This window comes from Octopus sinensis, linkage group LG23 (genome assembly GCF_006345805.1).
Source record: "Octopus sinensis linkage group LG23, ASM634580v1, whole genome shotgun sequence".
NCBI lineage: Eukaryota > Metazoa > Mollusca > Cephalopoda > Octopoda > Octopodidae > Octopus > Octopus sinensis.
The window spans coordinates 15,876,818-15,903,139 of record NC_043019.1 but is presented as its reverse complement, the minus strand read 5'-3'; the positions used below and the strand labels follow the sequence as shown (position 1 = coordinate 15,903,139).

At 36.9% G+C, this 26,322-nt stretch overlaps 1 protein-coding gene across 3 annotated transcripts in view; it reads left to right on the top strand.

Moving 5' to 3' along the window:
* Window positions 1–26,322, top strand: part of LOC115223482 (protogenin-like) — a 160,036-nt gene that overhangs the window by 51,561 nt on the left and 82,153 nt on the right. For all 3 annotated transcript variants that reach the window (XM_029794084.2, XM_029794083.2, XM_029794085.2), the window contains exon 2: window positions 11,710–12,033. In XM_029794084.2, coding sequence (XP_029649944.1) covers window positions 11,710–12,033 — 324 coding nt within the window. The remainder of the gene's footprint in view (window positions 1–11,709; window positions 12,034–26,322) is intronic.

The following is a 26,322-nucleotide window of genomic DNA, read 5'->3' as shown; positions in this document are numbered from 1 at the left end:
CCAAGGGTTGATGAAAGAAATATCAGTCACATGGTCCCAAAGATCAATATAATTGATCATACTTGTTCTGCAGATTTGTGGCTGTTGTTGTGTAAGCTACATATCAGCTCTAATTGAACAGTCTTATGAACAGAACAAACAGCTAAGCGTGGCCCAGAAATCTGTCTAAATATACCATACTGCAAACTCTGACATACACTGTTGGTTTAATATGGAAGTCATGTGTAATGATCTGGAAATATTGCACTCGTTTCACAGTTCAATTTATTTCAGTACAGTACTTGCTGTTGTTCTTTGTATAGCTTCAGGTTGTGAATGCACATGGCTCAGTGGCTAGGGTATTTGGCTTACATTATAGAGTTGTGAGTTCACTTCCCAGTGGTGTTTTGTGTCCTTGAGCAAAACACTTTATTTCACATTGCTCCAGTCCACTCAGCTGGCAAAAATTAGTAGTGCCTGCTTTTGAAAAGGCCAGACTTGTCACATTCTCTGTCATGGTGAATCTTGAGAACTAAATTAAGGGTGTGTGTCTGGAGTGCTCAACCACTTGCATATTAATTTCATGGGCAGCCTATTCTGTTGATCGTATCAACTGGAACCCTTGTAACTGACAGAGTACCAGCTTATTGATTCAGTAATAACACTGTCTCTGATATTTCCCCCCTTTTTTCTTAGGATCATAATATAAACCCCGACATGCACTGATGGACTGTGTGAACATATTGCACCCTCTCCCTGACTACCCTTTTTCTTTACATCTGTTGATACTTCATCATCATCATTAGTAGCAACAGCATCATAAGATAAGCTTCTTCTAGTTTCCCTCTATCTACCAAATTCACTAACAAGGCTTTGGTTGACCCAAGGCTATAATAGATGACACTCGCCCTAAGTGCTTCATAGTGGGACTGAACATGAAACCACATGGTTGCTGAGCACAGTGATGAATTGCATGGGATGCAATGTGGCAGACTACACTGTTGCATCCTGTTTACTGTTTATCAAATGCCATACTAGAATAGTAACTGAATCTCTTTGAATCATGCTATATTACTTTAGAAAAGAACACATGAAGTGTCATAGACTCCTTGTTTAACACCACCATCTCTGCGCTATGGGTGCCTTTATAATAAAGTTTATTCTTACACCATTCTTCCACCTGAATGCAAGGACCAGAACTATCTACAAGATTTCTTGACTGCATCTTAAGGTTTTGTTCTAAAGGTTTTGTGACTAAAACCTTAGATTTATTTTAATGAGTATGTAACTGAAACTTAAGGTTTATCCTAAAGGTTTTTTGGTAGAGGTTGCTATGCAGCGTGCAAGACTGACCCCTAAGGGGTTGCCCCAACTCCTTAGGAGGTGAGGAGGAGGGTGCAGGTGGTAATGTATGAGAGAAAAGGGCAATTCCATTATGCTTGTTTCAGATGCTGAAAACATTCTGACATGACCCATTTTCCCTTAATGTTGACAGTGGGACTAATTGCCAGATTTATTGGGGAGTTTTATCTTTGACAAAACTAGCGTCCTATCCAAGAGGAATTTTATCTCTCAGTTGTTTCATTTGAAATCAGAACTAAGTGCTTTCAGGTTCGTTATATTTATGCTTATTGTCACACAAGTATGACCATGTTGGTTTAGAAGTTTGCTTCACAGACCCATGATTCTCTGTTTCAATTCCACTCTATGGTACCTTGTACGAATGTCTTTTACCATAAACCTTAGATGGTCTTAGATGTTAAAAGACCATGACTATATGTACACATATATGAGTGACTGCATTATCCAATGTGTTCTTTCCTTCACCCTTTAGCATTCAGATTACTCTGTCAAATGTAAAACTTATTTATTCATGCTGTTTTGAATTATTCATGCATTATCTCATGGCTGTGAGATGTTTATGATGTGCTTTTATATTTTGAGAATGACATTGTAGGGTAGTTACCTTTGAGTCATGCTGACTCATAAAGGCCAGTTTCCTTGTTTCATGGGGTATATATCATTCCCAACCTGGACGGGACATTGGTCTATCACAGGATCACTCATTTTTGCCAACTGAGTGGACTGGAGCAATGTGAAGTGTTTTGCTCTAGAACACAAAGCACTGCCTGGTCCAGGAATCGAAATTACTGTCTTATGATCAGGAGGAGTTCAACACCCTAACCACTTAGCCATGTGCCTCCACTGATAGGTTTGAGGCCAAATCTGGCCAGTTTGAACATAGAACAGGTACAATTTTTGATCCGGCTATGGCTAGTTTAAATGCTAAAGGGTTACAGACAGTATGATGCTAGGTGAGAAAGATGTGGCTATGATTTTCAGGATGTTAGATGGGCACACAGAGGCTCTTTCGTATGCTCTCTGATTGGTTAAATGGGTTGAACTGATTAAACTGACTGAGCAAGCTCTCTCTTGACCTTTATCTTTTACACTCCCTTCAGTTCTTTTATTAAAAGGACAGTTACGGAGTCTTCATGTCTGTCCATCTCTCAGGAAGAACATGTTAGAACAGTTCCATAGATTGTTAAGCACAATTATTCCAGTCTTTCTCAACTTTGCTAGTTAAATTTTTTTTCCCTCTTTTTTTTCCAGTTTTGCCATTTTTCCAACTAAAATTGCCCCCCACAGACAGGTCCATGGTGATTTATCTCCCATTGTAAACTCTACTTCCTGTCTGGTCCCACTATATTTGATCTCCTAAAATAAGTACCATGTTAGATGGCATGAAAGACCACCCCAATTTCAGCAGCACGTAATAGGGTGGGTGGGGAATTTTTAGTGCATTAAAGTAACTTCCCACATAGGGCCCAGGGTGATTTTTTTTTTTTTTCTTCTTTGAGACTTTTTGTAAAAGTATTCCTTCCCAGTATGTTTATAGACTTGTTAACCAGAGACGAAAGTCTTCATGTGGCATTCCTGTAGAATAAAGTCGTAAATTATTCAGTACTTCAAAAAGCTGTAGTTTGTTTGAATCTGAATGTTTTAAGCATTGTAGAAAAAATCTGAATTGGAGGGTTACTTCCACTTTTTTGTTACTTGTAATTTTTTACTTTTGACTTATTTCTGAAATTTCTTTTTCTATATTTAGAATTTAAACATTATTATGTTTCTTTGAAATTATACGTAACGTAATTCTGAAAGTAACTTTGATAATTTGCTGAAAACACGGATGGGAGCGCCTTCCCTCAGCTTCATAATCTATATTTAAAACCATTTGATCCCTAGAAGACTATAGTTTTTGGTTCAGTAAATGATTTCTAACTCTGTTCTACAGGAATTGCCCTATGTTTGTTTCATCTCAAAAATATTAGTGACTTCTCATGAAATACTCCAGCTTAAATGTTGATCAAATATTTTGCTCAGTGGATCTTTCATTTTCAACATTTTTCATTTTAAGTATCTTACCTTCTTAAATCTTCAACTATCTTTTTACAACATAAATTCTACAAGTATATTTCTATATATTTTCTTTATTGATAGCTTTCATGTTAGATTTCTAAAATCTTAGCTTCTTCCTTAACTTCTTGTGTACAAGTTAAACACTTGGTTTTTTTCCTCCCTAATACAATTTACCTTTGTGGAAACTTTCTAAAACTTTCTCTTCCTGTTTTTTAAAATTTAAGATTGGAAAGCAATCCAGTGATTTTTAGCCATCCAATAACATGCACTTAATCATTTAGACTTAGATCTGCCATAAGCCCTGGGACTCGTTAAGGCTTTTCCAGGAAGAAAGCTTCTTAATTATGCTGCCACTCCTGTTGCCTTCTTTCAGAACTATTTAATTCAACCAATTCCCCAGTCACTGTTTCTGAGATCAAAAGGACTAAAATGTATATATGATAAACTAGTAAATTATTGTTTGTGACTAAATCTACTTAATTCAACTTCCCAAAGTTGCCTTGTCCCTATAAAGTTGCAAACCCTGAATCTGTATGTATATATACACACACATTGAATTGTGCTCATCATTTTTGTCCACTTTGACATGTGTTGGGCAGACTATCAGTGATTGGGCCTATTCTTATTTGAAAATTGCTGCCCTCCAAGACAGGTCAGAAATCTATGTCTTGTTTATGTTCCATTTTGGACATGGTTTGTATGACTGGATGCCCTTCTTACTTCCAACCACTTTACCGATGCATTGTTTTCTTGCACCAGCTCCATAAAAAAGTTTCCATGCCACTGTAGTGCCTTCTCTACAACATTGTATACATAAAGACACACACATATATATATATACATGCATGTGCCTGTGTGTTGGGGGTGGGGTCGATAAAAGCACTCAAAACATGCTATAAAGTGGTTGGTGTTCAGAAGAGCATCCAACCATAGAAACCATGACAAAGCAGACTTTGGAGCATGATGAAGTCCTTCAACCCATGCCAGCATAGCGTATGAATGTTTAATGATAATGATAAATAGCTGTGTGAATGCACACACATACACATACATACATGTAATATAATGCACAGGTACATAATACAAACATTAAAGTACATGCACAGACACAAACCTAATATTATTTATATTTTTTCTGACATGGAACAAAAATGTTTTGATTTATTTCATTGTTTATCTTTTAATTCTGACATTTTCTTATAATTCACAATAGAAATATTAAATTCCCATATCTCTCTCTCTCTCTCTCTCTCTCTCTCTCTCCCTCTCTCCCCCCATCTCCCTCATTTCGTCACTATCAGCTCTTCCAAACTCACAGAAGAGAAATGTGTTTTTTAACACATTTGTATTTTTCAGTTGACTTCAACACTTTTTTTTTTTTTGTGGCTGTTTCTTTTGAATTAGTGTTTCTTTGTTTTAATTGGTTTTGAAAATAATTAAGAATTTAGATGGACTTAATGAAGTATCTCGGCTGATGATTATTTTTATTATTTATTGTTAACGTGGCCAGCTAGAAGACCATTTGTGCACCAAGTAAAATGCTTAGCGGCATTTTGTCTGTTTTCACATCCTAGATTCAAATTCTGCTGAGGCCGACTTTGCCTTTCATTCTTTCATTCTTTGATAAAATAAATAGCTGTTGAGCACTGGGATTCATGTAATCGACTTGTGCCCCCCCCCCACCTCACCCCTGAACTTGCTGGCCTTGTGCCATAATTTGAAATTGTTATTATTATTATTATTATTATTATTATTATTATTGTTATAATAACAAGGTGGTAAGCTGGCAGAATCATCAGCACGCCAGGCAAAATGCTTAAGTAGTATCTTGTCCATTTTCACATTGAGAATTCAAATTTCACTGAGGTTGACTTAGCCCTTCATCCTTTCAGGGGTGATAAAATAAGTGCCTGTTGAATACTGGTGTTGATGCAATTGACTATCCCCCTCCTCCAAATTTGCAGGCTTTGTGTGCATGCTAGAAAGGATTGTTGTTGTTATTAAGGTGATCAACTGGCAGATTCATTAGAACGCCAAACAAAATGCTTAGCAATATTTAAGTACCAGTTGAGCACTGGGGTCAGTGTGATCAAATAACCCTCTCCCCACAAAATTTCAGACCTTGTTCCTGTGGTACACAAAATTGTTATTACGGAGTGAGAGAGAGTATTTCTTCTTTAAGTTTGGAGGAATGAGCTGTGCCCAAGGCTTTTTAATGTACACCTAGAAACTAGTGAGATAGATGCAGTTGATGCTCCTCTTAAATAGTTTGCAAGTTGATGGTTGCAGGGAGGAGAGAGAGACACATACAGATTCCAAAGATGTTTTGCATAAGCAAAACTTATATTATGAAATAAAATTAAAGAGCACAGTGAATGTACTGTGAGGAGTAGAAAATCCAGCATTTCGAATGGCCCTTCTGGGAAAAGTTGGCAGGAGAGAAATGAAAGTTTTACATTTCAATATGAGCAGTACAATATTATGGTGTTCTTACTTTACATTGGCATTAAGTAGGATATAAGATTGCTATTTAGTACAATACTGCTTCCATTGCTAATATCTAATCTATGTGTGTGTGTGTGAAACCATTCAACCCATTCCAGCATACACCTTGAGAATTTGCTCTGGCGCTCCATCACTCTCATCTTTATCCTCTTCCCAGTTACTCCCACTCATCTGCATGCAATGTGGGGTAGCCATTGATCTTCTCTATAGTATAACATTCTTTTCTCTCTGTCATATTTTAGTCTCTCATCACCTAGCATAAAACCACCTTCCCATTCTCAAATAATCCCCACATTTAGTAGCAGGGGCCTTTTCCTTGTTCTTTTTCTGTCTAGCAAGTTACCTGGCAACCTCACTAGTGACAAAGTACAGCACCTAGTGCACACTGTGAAGTGGTTTTGCATTAGAAAGGGCAGCCAACTGTAGAACCCTTGTTGAAACCGGTATTTGGAGCTGATCGTAGCTCTGTGGCTCACTAGATCCTGTCAAACCATCCAAGCCATGCCAGCTTTGAAAAAAGATGGTAACTGATGGTGGCAGCTGTCATCATAGTCAGCGTACACATGCTGCTCATATTTAGTGTTAGTGTGTGATTGAAATCTGTGGAGATGTAGCTAGTTCAGTATAACTTCCAGTTTTGTATTTCAATATTCTCGATTTAACAATGTTTTCTATCCTTTCATCCAGTTTACAATACAGACGGCTCTGTTAGGGATTATCCTTTTTTTTTGTCTTTTTTTGTCCTTCCATTCTTTTTCATCTCTCATCTTTGTAATTAATGAACTTCTATAACAAGCACTACGAACTATATAAGGGACGTAACTGAATATGTATGTATATTAATCAAACCACATTAAGACCAAATGTAAACAAACCTATATTCTTATGTGTGACTGATTAATTGAAGCTGATCAAAGCTGATTGGCCTTGACCTACACACAGGTGAACTTTTATGTTGTGGAGTTTGTCTAACATGCTAGAAATAACAGTGAAATCTACTCTTCACTCAATACCTACTGTTTATACATCTGATACCGTCCTTCTACAGTGACTTGAATATGACCCATTGAGGACTACAACAGCTACTGCATCACCAATATTACCACTAGACCTAGCACAAGGGGTCATTTATTTAGCCCTCCATAGATAGCAGCTAAATCTCCATGAATAGCACCCTGCCCTCTGTAAGAAAGGAAGAATTGGATGATGTAGTTCTGCGTAAATCCAATAGGATGGTCACAGTTGGAATGTCATATACCTTCTCAGTTAGGGCTTAGCTACAGCTAAGCCACAACATTATCATACTACCACCAACACTAACACCTCCATTGCAACCCTGCTACTAAACTAATTTACTGCTTCACCATCTCTTACTGCCATACCAAGATCGTATAATTGTAGATGTCATTACTATTGTAGTTAATGCGGTTGATGTTCTTGTTTGTGTTGTTGTAGTTCAATTATATCGACATAAAATCTTGTCTTGAAAAAGTATTAATTAACAAAAATGAATTGTGGGTGTCTGTGTGTGTGTGTTGCATTTGTATATATGCGTACATTAGTGTACATCTCAACATCTTCCCTCTGCATATGTGTGAGTTTATGTTTTTAAATACCACACACACACACTATTAATTAACAGGGGACGGATTCAGTATTAAGCCTTTATTGGGTACAACATATGTTTCGACCCATCAGCCTGGGTCTCATCAGGTACATAGATAAAGATGTCTCACTATAGATTTTTAGAGTCGGCTGGTAGCCTGAACTGTGCCGGTGTTCTACTCAACATTTAAACACACCAATTGACTTATACTTATTTATCCAAATTATTTTATTATAAAATATATATACATATACACACATACATATATAAATATACACATATATGTGCATACACATGCATGTGTGTGCACGCACACACACACACACACACACAAAACAGTCTTCCATACAGTTTCCAATTACCAATTTCACCCACAAGGTTTTTGATCAATATGAGACTATAGCAGAACAAACTTGGCCAAGGTGTTGTGCAATGAGATACAACCTAAAGCCACATAATTCCGAAGTGAACCCCTTATCCACCCAGCTGTGCCTACATCATTTCATATGTCTTGAGGAAGGGCATCCACTGGCTATAGGGATTGAACCTTGACAAAAATTCTGTCTGACCCTTGTGAATATGGAAACAATGAAGATAAAAATGATGATGATGATAGTATATATATGTACGTATATGTGTGGATGCATGTGTGTGTGTGTGTGTGTGTGTGTGTGCATATATTTATATATTTATATACACACATACACTCAATACATAAATAGGATACATATATGACAAAAGTTAACTTGTACTCCAGGAGGCTTGGTAATTTGTCTTGGCAAAGATTTTTTTTTCATCAGGGCTCAGTAAATATTCATAATATTAATTAAGGATGGGGTGGGGCACAAGACATCTATAGATTGAATGTATATATATATATATGTGTGTGTATGTGTATATAATACATACATACACATTGCACTCCACATATGTCTAATCACTCCTAATACAGTAATTACCTTCCATTATTTATTTTCTCCATTTTTTCTTCAACAAAAAAAAAGAAAAAATCAATTTGGTAACCTAAATTGATGGTGTTTTGATGCACAATTCTCCCTTGCCCCCCCCCCCGGCAAATACATGCATACATACACTACATATTTAATGTGTATGTACGCATGTGTTTGTGTCTCTCTCTTTCTCTATAAATATATATGCTTATGTGTGTATTATATATATATATATATATATATATATATAATTTCAACAATTGAGGGCAAAATTAATTAATTTATTTTACTATGCGGCAAAGTAATTTATTTTACTAAGCCCTTTTATATAATGTAATAATATATATATATATATATATATATATATATATATATATATAAAAGCATGTTTGTAATGTATAAGCGTGTGTACATAATTACCACCTCGTGTGTATATGATAACCTACATTTTTTATGTGCATGTATATCTCGCATATAGATATTCATCACAACACACATACCCACTCACACATACATATTCATACATAAACATACCTATTTGATGACCTACATTTATTGTATAATATAGATTAGTGTATATATGCACATATTTATGTCAAACCGCACTCTCACACACTCCCTTGCTCGCTCTCACACACACACACACTCTCCAACTCCCTATTGACAGCTTCGACCTGTGTTTTATAATGAAATCATGTTCTCGTTAGTCTTTTGTTAATTGACTTTGTTGAAATATCACAGTTTGGTAGTTCACCACCACCTTCATAACTAGAGTACAGGCATAGTCTCTCTCTGTCTTTACATATGTTCACACTCACAAGCATACACCACCTTCACAATAAGCATAACCTCACACCAATAACACACACACACAAAACACACCCATTGGCATGTTTCATCGAGTAAACAAAAAGTCTAAGCTTAAATCAAGTTAAAGAACTTGTGTGACCCCATAGGTGAGCCAATGAGGGAGTCTCTGTATAATCGCTCCAGTCACTGGATATAACAGCTAAATGTCTCTCACATCGCACTCGCTGGGCCATATATTAGAAAAAAGGATGAACACATTGGATAAAGCAGTCAGCAGTAAACTGTCCTATAAGGGAGGGTGGTCATGATCCATTTGGAAAAATAGTTGGTTTAGATGCAGGCATGGCTGTGTAGTTAAGAAGCTTGTTTTGCTATCACTTGGTTTCAGGTTCAGTCCCACTGCGTGGCATCCTGGGCAAGTGTCTTCTACTATAGGCCCAGGCTAACCATTGTCTTGTGAGTGAATTTGGTTGATGGAAACTGTGTTGAAACCCATTGTATATTTATATGTGTGTCTTTGTTACCCCCACCTACTCTTGATGACTGGTGTTGGTTTGTTTATGTCCTCATAACTTAACATTTTCAGCAAAAGAAGCTGATAGAACAAGTATCAGACATAGAAATAGGTGGGAGGGGAGACATGGGGTCAATTTTGTTCAGCTAAATTTTTCAAGGTGGCGCCCAAGCATGGTTGCAGTTCAGTTGCTGAAAATGAGTAAAAGATAAAAGTAGGTTGCCAGTAAAGTAATGAACTCTGCCTCGTGTTTTCTTCTTCTTAAATAAAATAAAAAAAGGAAAACCATTATTGACCAAAGGTAACAGAAGAGTGTGTAATGAAGAACATTCCCATTCACTGGTATGTGAAGTACCACCACATGTTCTGGTACCACAATGTGAGGAACCACCTTTCTTCTCCACCTCTACAGTATCAAATACCTCAGCTCCACTCTGGGGACAACCACTACTCTAGTGTCTTTGACCCACCATCTGCTCAGCTTGCCACGAATGGCAGTTAAATCTATCTGAAGTAATCATCATTGCCATCATTATTGTCTTAATGTCACTTCTCCATGCTCACCTACCTCATTCCATTCCACATCAGTGATGATGGACTAACTTTTTACTAACCACATCCTAATTCACCCTGATACATGTTCATACATATGTATGTATATGTGCGTGTGTTACATACACTTAGTCAATTTGTCAACTGGAGATAATTATTTCAGGAGTTTCTGATAGTATCATTCCCTACAGTAGTCCCTTGCAGCAGGAATGTTAAGAGTTCATTTAATGGATACTATTGCACACTTCTTGTTCTGTTGCCCATGTAGCTACCACACTGAGTACAGCTGTTTTCACTCCAACCTCACAGCAACTATTTGGTTTTACTATATACATTGAGAATTTGTTTTTCTTTCACTTATTTTTTTAATTTCTCATGAGCCATAGAACCTGTGAGACCAGAGCGTAGCCTAGTTTCCATGGTGTATTAGCATCTGCGATTACACCCAACGCCTGATCAGATGCTAGCTGCGACTCATTTTTGCCAGCTGAGTGAACTGGAGCCACATCAAATGAAGTGTTTTGTTCAACAACACAATACATTGCTCAATTGTGCTTGTAAAGCCCTAACCACTATCCCTCTTTTCACATATTTCTATTTTGTCCTTGACAAAGCTTTTCCTACACTCCTCTGCAGTTTGCATATCTGTGTTTTATTATCTTTTTTCACTTTTTGCCTGCGAAAGAGATTATGAGTCTAGCAACAAACCTATGACATCCTACTTCCTTTGGAGGCACTGTACACTGTCATAATCCACAGATGAATCCCTAAGTCCTTCATATTTTTTACCCTTTCTTTCATCAACCTGCTCCATTTGGCCCTTAAGGTACCAACAAATCCATGCCATAGGTTAAGGCAGTAGTTCTTAACCAGGGTCCATGTGACCATTAGGGGTTCCATATAAGATTTTGTTAAAATTTTTCTGCAATAAATTGGTTGTACTTCTGTAACACATAAAATATTATAGCAATTTTTTTTAATACAATTCCTAATATTTAATTATAAAAATAGTGTGACTCTGTGGGTCCAGTTTAGTAAAATTAGAATCAACGGGGGTCCATAGCCAAAAAAAATGGTTGAGAATTACCGGGTTAAGGTTTAGATTTGTTATTGTCATATGATTTGGAAACATGAGTTCTTCCTTCAAATCCGCCTCCATTTTCCAACCATTAGCACTTGTCCTTAGATTTAATATTGTTGCAATCCACATGTCATCACACACACGTGTTTGTGTATAGTTAAAATCTAAATATTTATATGACACATTGCATGTTTATGTACATGTGTATTTGTTATCCAATATATGATTATATGCTACACAATATGTGCCTATATAAATTAATAACCTTTCTCTCACTTCTCTTTGCATCTAGATGGTCTGGGATATGAAATACAACCGGGTATTGAAATCATCAAACAACCTTACACAGTGATAGCACAGTCAAATAGTCCATTGGTTCTAAATTGCTCTGTGTCGTCAACAGTCCACACAAGGTCTGTCGTATGGAAGAAGAATGAGAATACAATTATACCTCGAGGTAGAATTTCCGTCTTACAGAATCACACCTTGTTTTTTCGGCAAGTTTTGAACAGACGGAAAAAAGGGAAGAAACGGAATGATGAAGGGGTTTATGATTGCTACGTGAAGAATGATTATGGGACCGTACTTGCCACACGGATCATATTACTTATTGCAGGTATGTTGTTGCACCTTCTGGACTTCCTTGACCATCTTGTTTTTGGTTTATTTTTATGTTGCCTGTCATCTTCATCTTAATCCTTTGGCATTTAAACCAGCTGTATCCAGCTCAAATATTCTACTTGTTTTTTATGTTAAAACTGGCCAGATCCAGCCTCTCACACCTGGTCTATAATACCATTCTAAAAATAAGCAATCACATTATTGAAATCTTAACGAGATAATGCATGATTTAATTCAAAACAATGTGAATAAATAAACATTACATTTGACAGAGTAATTTCATAAAACCAGCTGTTTCCAGCTCAAATATTCTTGTTTTATGTTAAAACTGGACAGATTCAGTCTCTTGCACCTATCCTACAATGTCATTTTAAAAATGAACAAATAGGTGGTGCTCTAGCATGGCTGCAGTCAGATGACTGAAACATGTAAATGAATAAAACCCATTGAAATTTCAACGAGATAATGCATAATTAATTCAAATCAGTGCAAATAAACAAACATTACATTTGACAAAATGATCTGATTGCTAAAGGGTTAATGCCTACTATTCTGTGCTCGTATGAATCAGCAAAACTTTGTTGTGGCCTATTTTCTAACTCATTGTAAAGTCAATACCATCATGACCGATATCCAAACTACAGTGGAGAAGGCTCGCCACTGGATTTGGTTAAAAAGAGACGATGAGCGATGGCTAGAAGAATATTGAGCTTTATTTGATAACCAGCTGATCTAGCAAGTGGGATTTCATATCAGTGAGTGGGGCTGGTGCACATTGATGCCGTCGAGAGGTAGGCCCCGAAACGGTGCGCATTCTCTCCTGATGACCCCATACACTTGCTGGCTTCTGGTATGCAAAGTTTTTGACTGGTAGCACTTGCATATGCAAGTTGTTTGCAAGACATCTTACAGCTGTATCTCTTCTTCTTGTCAACCCTCATCCATTTCCAATCAAGGTAATTTATTCCCCACCTCCTTGTCCTGACTTGTTGACATGGAAGGTAGCTAACAGACAACTCCATTTGTATGAACAGTCGTACTGGATTTCCTTCCAGTCATTCACAAAATGCTGCTGTGTGATAAAAAGTTTATCTCCCAACCACATAGTTTTGAGTTCAGTCTAACTGAGTGGCAATTTGGGTGAGTGTTTTCCGCTAGAGCCCTGCACTGACCAAAGCTTTGTGAGTCAATTTGGTAGATGGAAACTAAAAGAAGCCCCTCGAGTATGTATGTGTGTGTTCTTATCTCCTTGCTTTGGCATCATGATGTTTCTTGTAAGCAAATGTCACCGCCATGCAAGTAGTATCCTTCATTTCCAATCTTCCATGTTAACATCTTGTCATGAGGAAATAATATTACCTTGCTTGGAAACAAGGGTTGGCAACGGGAAGGGTATCCAGCTGTTAAAAGTTTGTCTGCCTCAGTAAACTTTATCGAACCCATGCGTGCATTTTATAGAAGTGACATCATCCATTTGCAGCCTTCCGTGAACACCTGCCTGGCCTTTGTTTTTTCCTGATTCATGTAAGCATGGAAAAAGTGGATGTTAAAGTGATGATGGTAATGATAGTGTATGTAGTTGTTGCTTTGGCTATGTGTGTTTGTATTATACATTTATGTATTTGTATGTGTGTGTGTATATGTATATGTGTGTTTGTGTATGTGTGTGCGTATATATATATATATGTATATTTGTATGTGTGTACATCAACATATGTATACATATGTGTATTTATGTATGTGTATAAGAGTGTACATATGTATTTTATGTTTGCTATTTAGTGTATGTAAACATTTTATGCACTAAACTTTCATGACATCAAAAGATATCCCCCCCCCCCACTAACTAGCAAATTACTTGAATATTCTTTAACAAAAAAAAAGTGTTTTGTAACACTGAGGCGGGAGGTTTTTAATTTCAGTATGAACTCTTCAAAAACAACACATTTTACTGTATGAAAGAGCCGAAGGTGGGCCGTTTGTTGTCAAGTGGGTTAAGCAAATTTTTTATTTATTCATTTAATTTTTAAAATATTTTCTTTTGTATCGAGTTATTTGGATCAAGTTATGTGGTCCTGCACTGTTAAGTATGTTTACATGCTGGCTGAGATATGAATAATATGGAAGGCACAATTAGCTACGTTAATGTGAGTGTGATATGTTTACGCACAAACGAACTCATACACACACATACATTGCAGCAGCTATTTTAAGTTGCTGGTTATAAAAGCTCTGGTGGTTAGTATTGGTGGCTATAGTTAGTTAGTAGTGTTAGTTGTAATAGTAAATAATTAGTATTGATGATTTTAGTAGTAAATAGTGATTATTGTACAGTGGTTCTCAATCAATTTTTTTTTTTTTTTACCTGTGGACCTCTTTAATTACAATTCTGTTCTGGTGAACCCCCATAACCATTCAGTGTTTAATAGCTAGTTTTATAGATATTTCTTTTAAAATTCCTATTTTGTTTTCTGCACGTTAACTTGTGTAGGTTGAACTATGTAAAATGTTTGAGAAAGAAATTTAGCTGTTTTCCTAAAATAAACACATCTAAATCAAATGTTTTCATGGACCCTTAATATACTACTGTGTATCCCCAATTTTCTATTTTGCTTGCATGGACCCCCAAAATTTTTTTAGGGACCTGGTTGAGAGCTGCTGTTATAGTAAGATAGCTGGTGGGTTCTGTGGTAGTTTTTGTACAGGGGGTGAGTCAGAAAACAAAGCAGTTTTTATCTGCATTACTTTCTGACTCATAGTCAATGGTAGAGTGGGAGGTATTCATTAGAAGTGATGATTTATAAAATTTAGTAGTGCAAACCACTACTCAGCTTAGTCCGATGTGTTTCTCTGTGGTTATGAGATGCCTACTCCATAGCAAGGCTACCTCTTGGCTCACACATGATCCAAGCTCACCGGGTCTCTGGTTGTAGACTGTGGTTCAATCCACATTAAAAATCCGGGAGTCTTGGAGGGAAAACCCCTCCTGGTTGGGTGAGAGAGACATCATGAACATCTCTTGATGTACATGTGAGGCAGTCAAGCAGAACTTGCTTCAGCCGATCATGTTGGTCTTTAATGCAGCTCCCTTTGTGGCATGGCACCAGCCATGATAAAATGCTGGTACGGGCTTTAAGTCTACCTATTAGAAACAGTGTCTTGTCCATGTACAACAAAGGGCAAGTTGCAACAGTAATTAGTAGAGGGAGATAGAGTAGTTTTCATCATAATTAGTAGTCAGGGGTCAAAGTCATTAGTACATGTGGCTGTAGTCGTTTATAGTAGGGGCTGAAATAGCTTTTGGAGTAGTTTAGTAGCAATAGTTGTGGTAGTTAGCAACAGTGCTTGGCTGTAGTTAATAGTGGTGACTATAGTAGTTGTTAGTAGTGGTGGTTGTAGAACTAACCAGCCCACATAATTTACATTCAAACATAGTGTATTTAGGATTAGATTTGTAATTGTCCTTTCTCAAACCAGTAGGTTGCGATTCAAGTGAGATTTGGTTGCTATTTCTTGCAGGTTGAATAAACAGGTTAACTCCTATTTGAAGAGATGTTCTGTTCTGCTCATTGTTGTCCCTCATCAGTAGACTCCTACTCTGTAAAGAAAGTCAAGGCTGTGTTGTGGTTTGGGGTTCAGTCTCCATGTGTGGCACCTTGGGCAAGTGTCTTCTTCTAGCTAACCAATTTCTTGTAAGTGAAATTGGTAAACAGAAACTGTTGAAGCCTCTGTGTGTGTGTGTGTGCCCCCATTATTACCACCATCACTTGACAACTAATGTAACTTTGTAGATAACCACCTTAGTGGTACAGCAATAGAGACTGATAGAATAAATACCAAACTTTAAAGAATTAGGTACTGGCGGTCACTTTAGTTCAACTAAAACCCCAGCATGGCCGCAGTACAATGACTGAAACAAGTAAAAGATAGATATGCTGCACTCCCAGGGTTTGAGATCTTGTACAGGAGTGGAGGGTTGGTAAAACGGATAGAGAATTGGACCAAATGCCTTCTTAGCAATATTTACTCATGGCCCCTGATTTTCTGAGTTCTAATCCCGAGTCAATTCAGTTGACTATACTGGTTGTGTCTTGAGTCCAGCCCTTTTGCCGATGTTAGAAATCTTCATCAGCATCATCATTTAACATCCATTTCCCCATGCTTGTTTGGGTAAAGCAGAATTTGTTGAGGCAGATTTTCTATAGCCAGGTGTCCTTTGCATCATCTGCCTTCATCTATTTCCAAGCAAGGTAATATTTCCCCCATGGCCAAACATATTTTTCATAGGCGACAAGAAATGAACAAAATTGCTTGTATGATGATAATGCTCATTTACCACCATCTCATGATATCAAGACAAAGATACTCATGCTTCCAGTTTCCATCTACTGAATCCATTCACTGGGTCCATTGGTAGACTTTGGGCTATAATATAAAAAAACAAAAAAAACACTTGTCCAAAGTGCCACATGGTGGGATCGAACCCAAAACATTGTTAAGAAGCAAGCTTCTTAAACATACAACCATACCTTTGCTTATTATTAAATGATAAAACAAGCCTTCAGAATCAATGTTTTTCTGAAAATTATTCCTGTTTTCTTGTTATCTTCCAATAATCTGATTCTATCCATCAATCATAGAAGCCAGGTATTCTATCTCTACCCAGAGATATCTTTCTCCCATCATTGATTCTCCGGTTATAAGCTCCATCACAAGTAATAGCCCCAGCCTCCCTTCCCACTAAATCAGAATTCCTCATCTCATAGTTATAAATAATCCACTGAAATTACTGATTACTGTCTGTATTTCCTCGTTAAAACAAGAAGCTAAAATGACATTATCTGCTGAAATGGTTTAAAGCGTTATTAGATTAGCGAAGATAGAAGCGTGGCTTTTTCTCCCAGATTCCAACTTTGATTGTAAACGGTGTGTGAACTCTCTTGGAGGAGGAAGATTAGTAAACATGTACAATGCGACTGTATGTGTGTTTGTGTGGGTGGGTGTTTTTCTCTCTCTCTCTCACTGATTGCAATGGGATTTCAAAAAGTTGATGGTGACGGTTGTGGCGGTGGCGGCGGTAACGATGGTGACATTGATGTAATGACGACTTGTTCGGTTCTAGTCATGAAGAAGAGGTGGACAACGAAGGAGAGGTTGTTGACCTCAGTAATTAACCCCTTCCTGACTATATTTCTAATCAGTAAATTGCCTGTGATTTTTCTGTTGATTAGTGTGAGTGTCTACAAAAGCTTGTGAGTGACAGTGTGCACATGGGAATGTGTGGGTGCATACAAAAGTGTTTCTCTGATAATGTGCATATTGGCGTGTGTGTGCTCTCTCTCTCTCTCTCCATATATATATATATATATATATACATATATATATATATATATATACATATATATATATATATATATATATATATATATATATATATATACACACACACACACACACACACATATATGTACATACACACACAACATATATTTATGTATAAAATACGCATGTACCAATGTGCACATTGTCAATAAAACACATTTGTACAGACACTCACAACACACATTCACATGTATACATTGTCATTAAAACACTTTTGTAGACATTCAAACAAATCAATAGAAAAAATCACAAGCAATTTACTGATTAGAAATTTTATATATCATATATCTGTATTTACATATGTGTATATGTATATATATGTGTGTGTGTGTGTATATATATATATATATATATATATATATACATACACACCTATAGATAGGTATTTACATATATATGATACATATACACATGTCAACCCTTTTGAAACCAACCAACCTAAGGCCATCCTTGGTTTTGAGATAAAACAAACAAACAAACCTTGTTTTAAAATTTTATGTTAATTTATGTTCCGTTCACCAGCTCGATAATAACTAATTTATGTTACTAAATTCTTCGTTATTTTCAAAATTAATTGACGCAAAGGCAGTGTATTACCTGTTTTCTAAGTAAGGTGCTTTCATATCCAATTGGTCCCATGTGCATGGAAAGCAATGGAGGTGTAAAAACTATAGCACTTTTGCTAACCAGAGATTGTAAACAAGGACATCGCTTTTATTCAATCAGTATTAACAGCACATGGAAGCAACATGCATACACCACACACTTGCATGTATAAATGTGTATGTATGTATTTGTATATATATATTTGTTAGCAGTTTAAATATTCTTGAAACATATTCAAACCTGTAAGAAAGCCATTCACCATTATTTTCTCTTGGAGAAAATTTCTTGCTGTTGACAGAAAAGTGTAAACACATCGAGTCAATTTGCAGCGTTCCCTAAGCAGACTGTTGGATGCATGCATTTCAGGGTGTTTTTTTTCCCCTCTTCAGCAGCAGAGACTGGAAAGATAGATGCTACAACCTGACATGAAAGACAGCTCTTGTGTGATGTTTCTATCATTGTTCAGTGACTGGTTGCACTTGTCATAAACAAAATATGAGGTGTGTGTGTATATGTATATATATATATATATAATATATATTTGTCATAAATAAAAAATGAGGTGTGTTTGTATGTATGTGTTTGTGTAATGTACATACATACACATACATATTTATCTTGGCATTCACTTTTCCATGTCCTTGCATAGGTCAAGCTGGTTTCTTGAAGAGCAGGTTTTCTGTGTATGGGTGTCCTTTCTGTTGCTAACCTTCACCCGTTTCTAATATTTTTCCCCGGCTGGACATATTTGCATTGGAGATTGAAAATGAATGAACTGCATATATAACAGTGACACTTGTTTACAACTATTTCATTATTTCAAGACACACACAAACACACATGCATGCATCTAGGTATGATGAACTTCTTTCTATTTCTGCCTGCTAAATTCACCCATAGACTTTAGTTGGCCCAGGGTTATAGTAGAAGACACTCTGGCAGTGCGTCATGTAGCAGGACTGAACCCAAAACATGATGGTTGGGAAGCAAACTTCTCAAATATGCAACCATGCTTTCACCTATGTATATAAACACATATGCATCTCCTCTCCAGCTAAAACACCTGTTCCTGTGTCTTTTTCCAAATTTAGCTTTTCTACACCTTGCACAATGTTACCTTCTTCGAAACTGGATTCCTACTCTGTAAAGGGGTCCTGTTTTACATGTTACTTGGTTACCCCACTATTGTTGGTTTCACAAAGAACACACTCAGTACACTCTGCATAGTAGTTGGCATTAGAAAGGGCATCCAACCATGGAAACCTTGCCAAAGCAGACAATGGAAACCACCAACACAACTCTCAGCTAGTCAAGGCCTTTCAAACTACCCAACCCATGGCAGCATGGAACACAGATGTTAAATGATGATTATGTGTGCATATATGCATGTGTACTAGTTATGACTAAGAGTTAATAGGCCAAACAACGAGGAAGAAGAGATAAAAATACAAACAACTTGTTTGTCAAAACAGTCCTGTTGTGTTCCTATTTATTGTGTGAGTCAGATAAGTTTATCCTTGTGTATTAACCCAAATGTGAAATCTACCGTGATGCATGTATATGTTTAGTCATATATACATTCATGCATACATGCATGCATTCATTCATTCATGCACATGTGTGGTTGAAAAATTTGATTCCCACCACATGGATTTAGATTTAATCCCATTGTGTTGCTCCTTGGGTCAATGTCCTCTTCTATAGCCCTGGGCCAGTAAAGCATTGTGGGTGGATTTAGCAGATGGAAACTAAAAGAAGCTCACCATGTATGTATATTTGTGTGTATGTTTGTGTCTTCTTTCTTTGACATTGTGATATAGTTGTAAATAATTGTCACTGTCATACAAGTAGTGTCATTCATTTCCAATATTCTGTGAAAACAAGGTCTGGCTGGGAGGAAATATTGTCTTACTTGGAAACAGGTGAGGGTTGGTGGCAGGAAGGGCATCTTATCATAGAAAATCTACCTCAAATTCTATCTGAGCCATGCAAGCCTAGGAAAAGGTTGGAGATTTTGATATGAAAGACGGGACTCCAAACACAAGTCCACTACATTTTTGGTCAGGTGTGTGAGTGGGTGGTGGCAGTGGGTCACTATTGTGCTAACAGATCCTTTGTTTATTTATTTGTGAGTATTGATCTTGAAAGTACTCTAGAAAGTTATACATACAGCAAGACACCAGTTCCTGACCCTCTGTATATATGTCAGCCTTGCATTAACTGGCATAAAGTCACCTCCCTCAATATTGCACCCATCTCAGATGAGGGGATGATGTCTTGTACCAGTGCCATGTAAAAAGCACCCAATACACTCTATGGAGTGGTTGGCATTAGGAAGGGCATTCAACCATAGAAACCATGCCAAAGTTGATATTGGAATTTAGTGCAGTTCTCTGATTTGCCAGCTGTGTAGCAGAACTGTCCAACCCATGCCAGCGTAAAAAACAGATGATGATGATGATGATACAAGCTTTTGCTCATTTTCCACACACCAAACTTTTACTCACAAGATATTAATCAACTTAACACCATGGTAAGATATGCTTGTCCAAAATCCCCTGCAGTGGGTTTTGAACCTGGAGCCTGTACGGTTGCAAAACAACATTTTGGAAGCTTGTTCCATTTGTTGATGGTTGAATACAGGTAACTTCTATCGAATGTTTATCATGTGAGCTGTAGCTGGATTACCTTTGATCATAAAAGCTCTGCTGTATCAGGACTGACCTAGAACTGAACAACAACAACAACGATTATCTGTTTACTTCGTTAAGCAGCTCGTTAGAGGTAACTTATTACATGGTTAACTAATCTTACCAGAGTTATTTCCATCCGTATTGAGTTTAGATAATATCAAAGAACTATTCTTGATGGGGGAAGGGAGTTTTTGTTTACCATTTGCTTGGATAATCTCAGATATTCGAAGTTTGACAACACACTACATATGTGAGACTGTACAGTAAATGTTACATCATAGATATATTACTACATCTTTGTTCCAACAAAGCAAGTCTGTAGAACCAGGAAGGAAAAATCAATATTCGAAAATAGTTCTCATTGAAAGTTCGTTCACCTCCTGAACAGCTGATGTCTTCTGTTTTCTCTTTCTTCCTCTTGTCCTTTCTTTCTCTCTTTCTCTTCTGCTAACAGTGATTCGCAACCTGTTAGCTAAATACCACTACCTGTATTGTTCATATATCACCACCACCATCACACTATACTATCACCTATACTACCATTTAATGTACAATTGTTCCCCACCCCAGCATCTCATCCTCCTGCCATTTCACTTCAATCTTACCTCTTCTCTGAGTTCATCTTTCTGGAAGCTAACTTCCCCTGCTCCCCACCCACCAACCTACTTGTCTACCTACACACTATATCTGGTGCTCTGAACTAAAGAACGCAGTCTTTTCCAAAAGTACAACTCTACTACATTCTACAGAATGGTCTGGTGGTGGGAGACATTTACAGGGGTTGGACAAAATAATGGAAACATCTTAAAATTTCAAACAAATTTATTTTAATATGAGATAGGACCGCCTTTGGCAGTAATTATAGCTTGAATTCTATGAGGTATGGATTTGTATAAAGTTTGAATTGTTTCCAAAGGAATTTTTGTCCATTCTTCAGCTAAAACAGTCTCCAGTTCTTGTAGTGATGATGGTGGAGGATATTGACTGTTTACTTGTTTTTCTAAAATGCACCATAAGTATTGAGATCTGGGGACTGTGGTAGCCAGATAAGATGTTCAACTTCATAGTTCCGCAACCATAGGATAACTTGGATCAGATAAAATACTTAAATAATCTTGACTAATTAATTAATTCTGCCGTGAAAGGAAACCATTGGGCTGGCAGATTTCCAAGATATAGTCCCCCCAGATCATCATAGATCCTCCATGTTTAACAGTTAGAAGAAGGCAGTTTAGGTCAAATGCTTCTTTTGGATGACTCGTCCGAAAAAATAACATTCTTCCACTGTTCTAGGGACCAATTCTGTAGGCTTTTACTCTACTCAAAATGCTTTGCAACGTCCATTTTTGAAAGTAGTGGTCTTTTGATTGCAACCCTCCTGTGAAATCAAGCTTTGTGCAGCTCCAGGTGGACAGTTTTTGTGGAAACTGGGTTCTCATGGTGGTCATTAAGCTCTGCAGTAATTTTGGGAGCTATACTTTTGTGATTCTTTCTAACAATTCACGTAAGAGTGACGGTTGCTATCTGAAAGTTTTGGTTTTCTTCCGGAGTTTTGTTTCGATGAAGAGGTTTTTTTTCCCCTCTTTCTCAAAGGCTGTCATTACTTTCGCGACAGTACTTCTTGATACACCAAACACTTTGGCTGTTTTCATTACAACAGTGCCTGCCATACAAGCACCAACAATTTGACCTCTTTGAAAGTCCAATAGATTTGCCATTTTAATGAATTTTAATTACCTTTTTCTGATGATATCTGAAAAGAAACAGCAATTTTAGCAAAACATATCAAGCAACACTAATAATAAATCAAAAAAACAAAAATAAACAAGCTTTTGACATTTTAATAGATATTTCAAAATTATGCTGCTAAGTGTTTCCATTATTTTGTCCAACCCCTGTATGTCATCTGCCTTATTTTGAAGTTTGAACTAGCCACTCATCCTTATTTGACCTCTGAAAGAGCTGAGTACTGGCCCATAATATTTTAAAACCCTGATCCAGAGGTACCTCAGAGAAAACTTAATATTCCTTTGGTTTAAAGCAGTTCTCAATCTGTCTGTATGACCTGGGATTGCATAAGATTTTGTGTTGTTCATGTAAAGTGAGTCTCCACAGTAGTATTTTAGGGATCCATGAAAAAAAGTTGCATCAGATGAACTTGGGGCAGAAACAAAAAGGTTTCTTTTTCTAATGCTTAACGCAGTTCAATATAGCGTTTTTTGTTTTAAATACTTATGACTTATTTTATTTGTGAATATTCTTTTTTTCAAAGAATTTAGTTAATTGTTCAAATTTATGTGCATGAAATGCTTTATATTTCTAGAAAATACAAAATATTTTTGCAATTATTATACACTTCCTAATAATATCTAGTTATAAAAATAGAACAGGATTTTTGAAACATCAAATGGCAATGGGGTGGGGGGGGGGCATCCACCAGAAGAGTTGGGGAACGAAAGAGATCCATAAGTAAAAGTGATGTTGCACTATTTCTGGTGAAATATACCACCTTTGTTTCAATTAATTTTAAAATGACAAATAATGACAAATTTAGTAAATTAACTCTTATTGTTAAACTGGTATTTGGAACATAAATCAACATAAAATTTCAGTGGGAGATTTTCATTTAGGTTACTTTAAAACCAGAGCTCAAATAGGTTGGTATTGAAAGGGTTAAAGGAATCAGTCCTTAAAAGAGCTATGTATCAGCCCCTAGAAAAACTTAAATATTGACCCTTACATGAGCTAAGCACTTTTCTTAGAGTATTTGAGTTGTAAGCACCGACCCTTAAAACACTAAACATAATTGTTAAAAACGTTGACCATTGAAAGGTTATCAACCTTTAAAAAAGTCAAGCACTGAGCCATAGGAGTATAAACACCAGCCCTTAAAAGTCACTGAAAGGCTACTCTGTTGTTCTGTTCTCACAGGTCATCTCTGATGAAGGAATCCAGGAGTGTGTAGGTTGTCAGCTAAGTGACTAGGTGTGGACCATTGACCTGTTGTTCCAGTTTTTTGACATGTGCCTGCCTAACCGAGGACCACACTGCACACATGCAGTAATGAATCATGTTGGGTGCAGCATTGCAGTTTGAATACATTATGCAAATTCCACTATCTTGTCTATTGCCTGTTGTTTTTTGTTGTTTACCCAAGGTCAGTCTTGGTCAAACAAAATCTATGAATGTATTCCACTGTTGATAAGTTTCTAGTATAATATGGTTTTTAGCTTAACACACAATAAAACTGACAAAATAAGCAGTTAGGTTACCTGTGGAGCCTTGTGAATTGTACCTAGATAAAAGCATATTGGTCTGAAGAATAAACAAAAGGATCTCTATGTTGACCTGCTAAAATTGGCAGTCTAATCGCATTCAACTAATGTTTTGTCATTATCATCATCAGCATAACCATTTTAATGTCCACCTATCCATGCTCAGATGGGTCAAACAGCATTATTGAGGTGAATTTTCTATTGCTGGATGTCCTCCTGGTCAACCAACTTTCACCTAATTCCAAATAAAACAATATTTCTGTATGACCAAGCATATTTTTGCAGAAGATAGGAAAGGAAGAATGCTGCTTGCCTGACAAGTGACACTAGCTTACACCACTGTTACATGATCTCCAATGCACTCACAAGGATTTGGTCATCCCGGGGTTGTAGTAGAAGTTGCTTGCTGCAAATGTCACACAGTGGAACTGAACCTGAAACTATATGGTTGAGAAGCAAACTTGTCACACAGCCATGACACGCACACACACAGATATATTTCATACATCATCTGAGGGTATCACATCTCTCACCACTAACCATCCTTATCCAAGGAATGCCTCTAGGCATGAATCTGAGTAATGAAAGGTAAAATGGTATCTCACAATTTGCTGTTGTCCTTAAATCATTTGGTACATACAGCAAAAGAAAACGACTGTTAGCATTATCATACTGGTTATTGTTATCAGAAAAGTTTCATCCCAGTGACTGCAGTTGCTTTCATTCACCCTTATCACCATGTAACCATCATGGCGTGGGTTTGAATGGATTGACAAGATCTGATTGATCTCTTACAATTGCCACGTTCCAGTGTCTGTATTGGTATGGTTTCTATAGCTAGATGCCCTTCATAATGCCAACTCCTTTACAGCATGTATTATTGGATGCCTTTTTTTCCTTCTCATGACATCAACTCTGGTTGGGTCACCATGCAGCCTACTAGACTAAGATTCCCTTTGACTGAGAGGGGTTACAATAGAGAGGGAAGTGACTTTTTGCCAAGGGATGGTGGTGGTAATGTGTGAGAGAAAAGAGCCAGAACAGAACAGGTTTCTTGCTGTGGGGGAGCTACATGGCTACTTGCATTATAAAAGGGAGAGTAGGGGTGGCCAGGATGGAACTGGAAAGAGATAAAAATACTGTGATTAGGTGTCAGGGTGGATGTAAGGTATCCTCAATGTACAAGCTGAGTAGAAGTGAATGGGTGGAGGCTGGACATGTGGGTGAATAGAGTAGAGGTTGCAAGAGTGTATGAGAGATGATTAGTGATAAGAAATGAGTGTGCTGGGTAAATATAATGAGCAAGTGTTGAAGGCTGAGAAGAAGTAAGGAAGAGTAGGTGACAACTGTAGGAATTGGGTAGGGTTGGGAAGTGACAATAATTACATAAGAATTTTAGAAGCTCTGTTAAAAACAATTAATTTCATATCTATCAAAGTAGATAAAGCTGTAAATAACTTGAAAGCCTATTCAACTTCTTTCCTTCAAAGTTTTTTTTTCTTTTCTTTAACCCTTCAGCATTCAGATTTGTTTGTCAAATGTAATGCTTATTTATTCACATTGTTTTGAATTAATTGTACACTATTTTGTAGCTTCAAGATTTTTGATGATGTGATTGTATATTTTTGGAATTGCATTGTAGGGCAGGTGCAAGAGGTTGGATCTGGTCGGTTTTAACATGAAATATGAGGCTGGATTAAATGCAAACATGTTAATTTAATCCTTTAACATTCAGATTACTCTTTCAGATGTAATGCTTATTTATCTACATTGTTTTAAATTAATCGTGCATATATTTGTAGCTTTGAGATTTTGATGGTGTGATTATCTTTAGAATGATATTGTAGAGTCAGTGTAAGAGGCTGGATCTTGTTGGTTTGAACATAACTGGCAGAGTATTTCGGCTGGGCGTAGCCTGTTTGAATGTTAGAGGGTTAAAGCTTTAACCCTGCTTTAGCCTATTAAAAGTGGTTTATTTAATGATTTGAGTTAGGGCTTGGCATTGTGGTTTAGAGTATTAAGCTCAAGTTCATATAGTTTGAATATTGGACTGGACACTATGCTGTATACTTCGGCAAGGCACATTTTATGTTCTAGTTCATGCAGCTAAAAACAAATGCCAGTACAGCATTTTCTTCCTCCAGTTGTCATATTTTCAATGTTCTGCTGGATCAGCAGTAGGATAATAGAGATGGTGTTTATTTGGTTATATTTTAAATAATTAGCGAAGTGTGGTACCAGTTACCATGTCTTACTTTTTAGAGATGGTTAAAGTATATATCTGATAGAATCTTCCGTCGAAGATCAAATGTATGTGAAATGGATGTT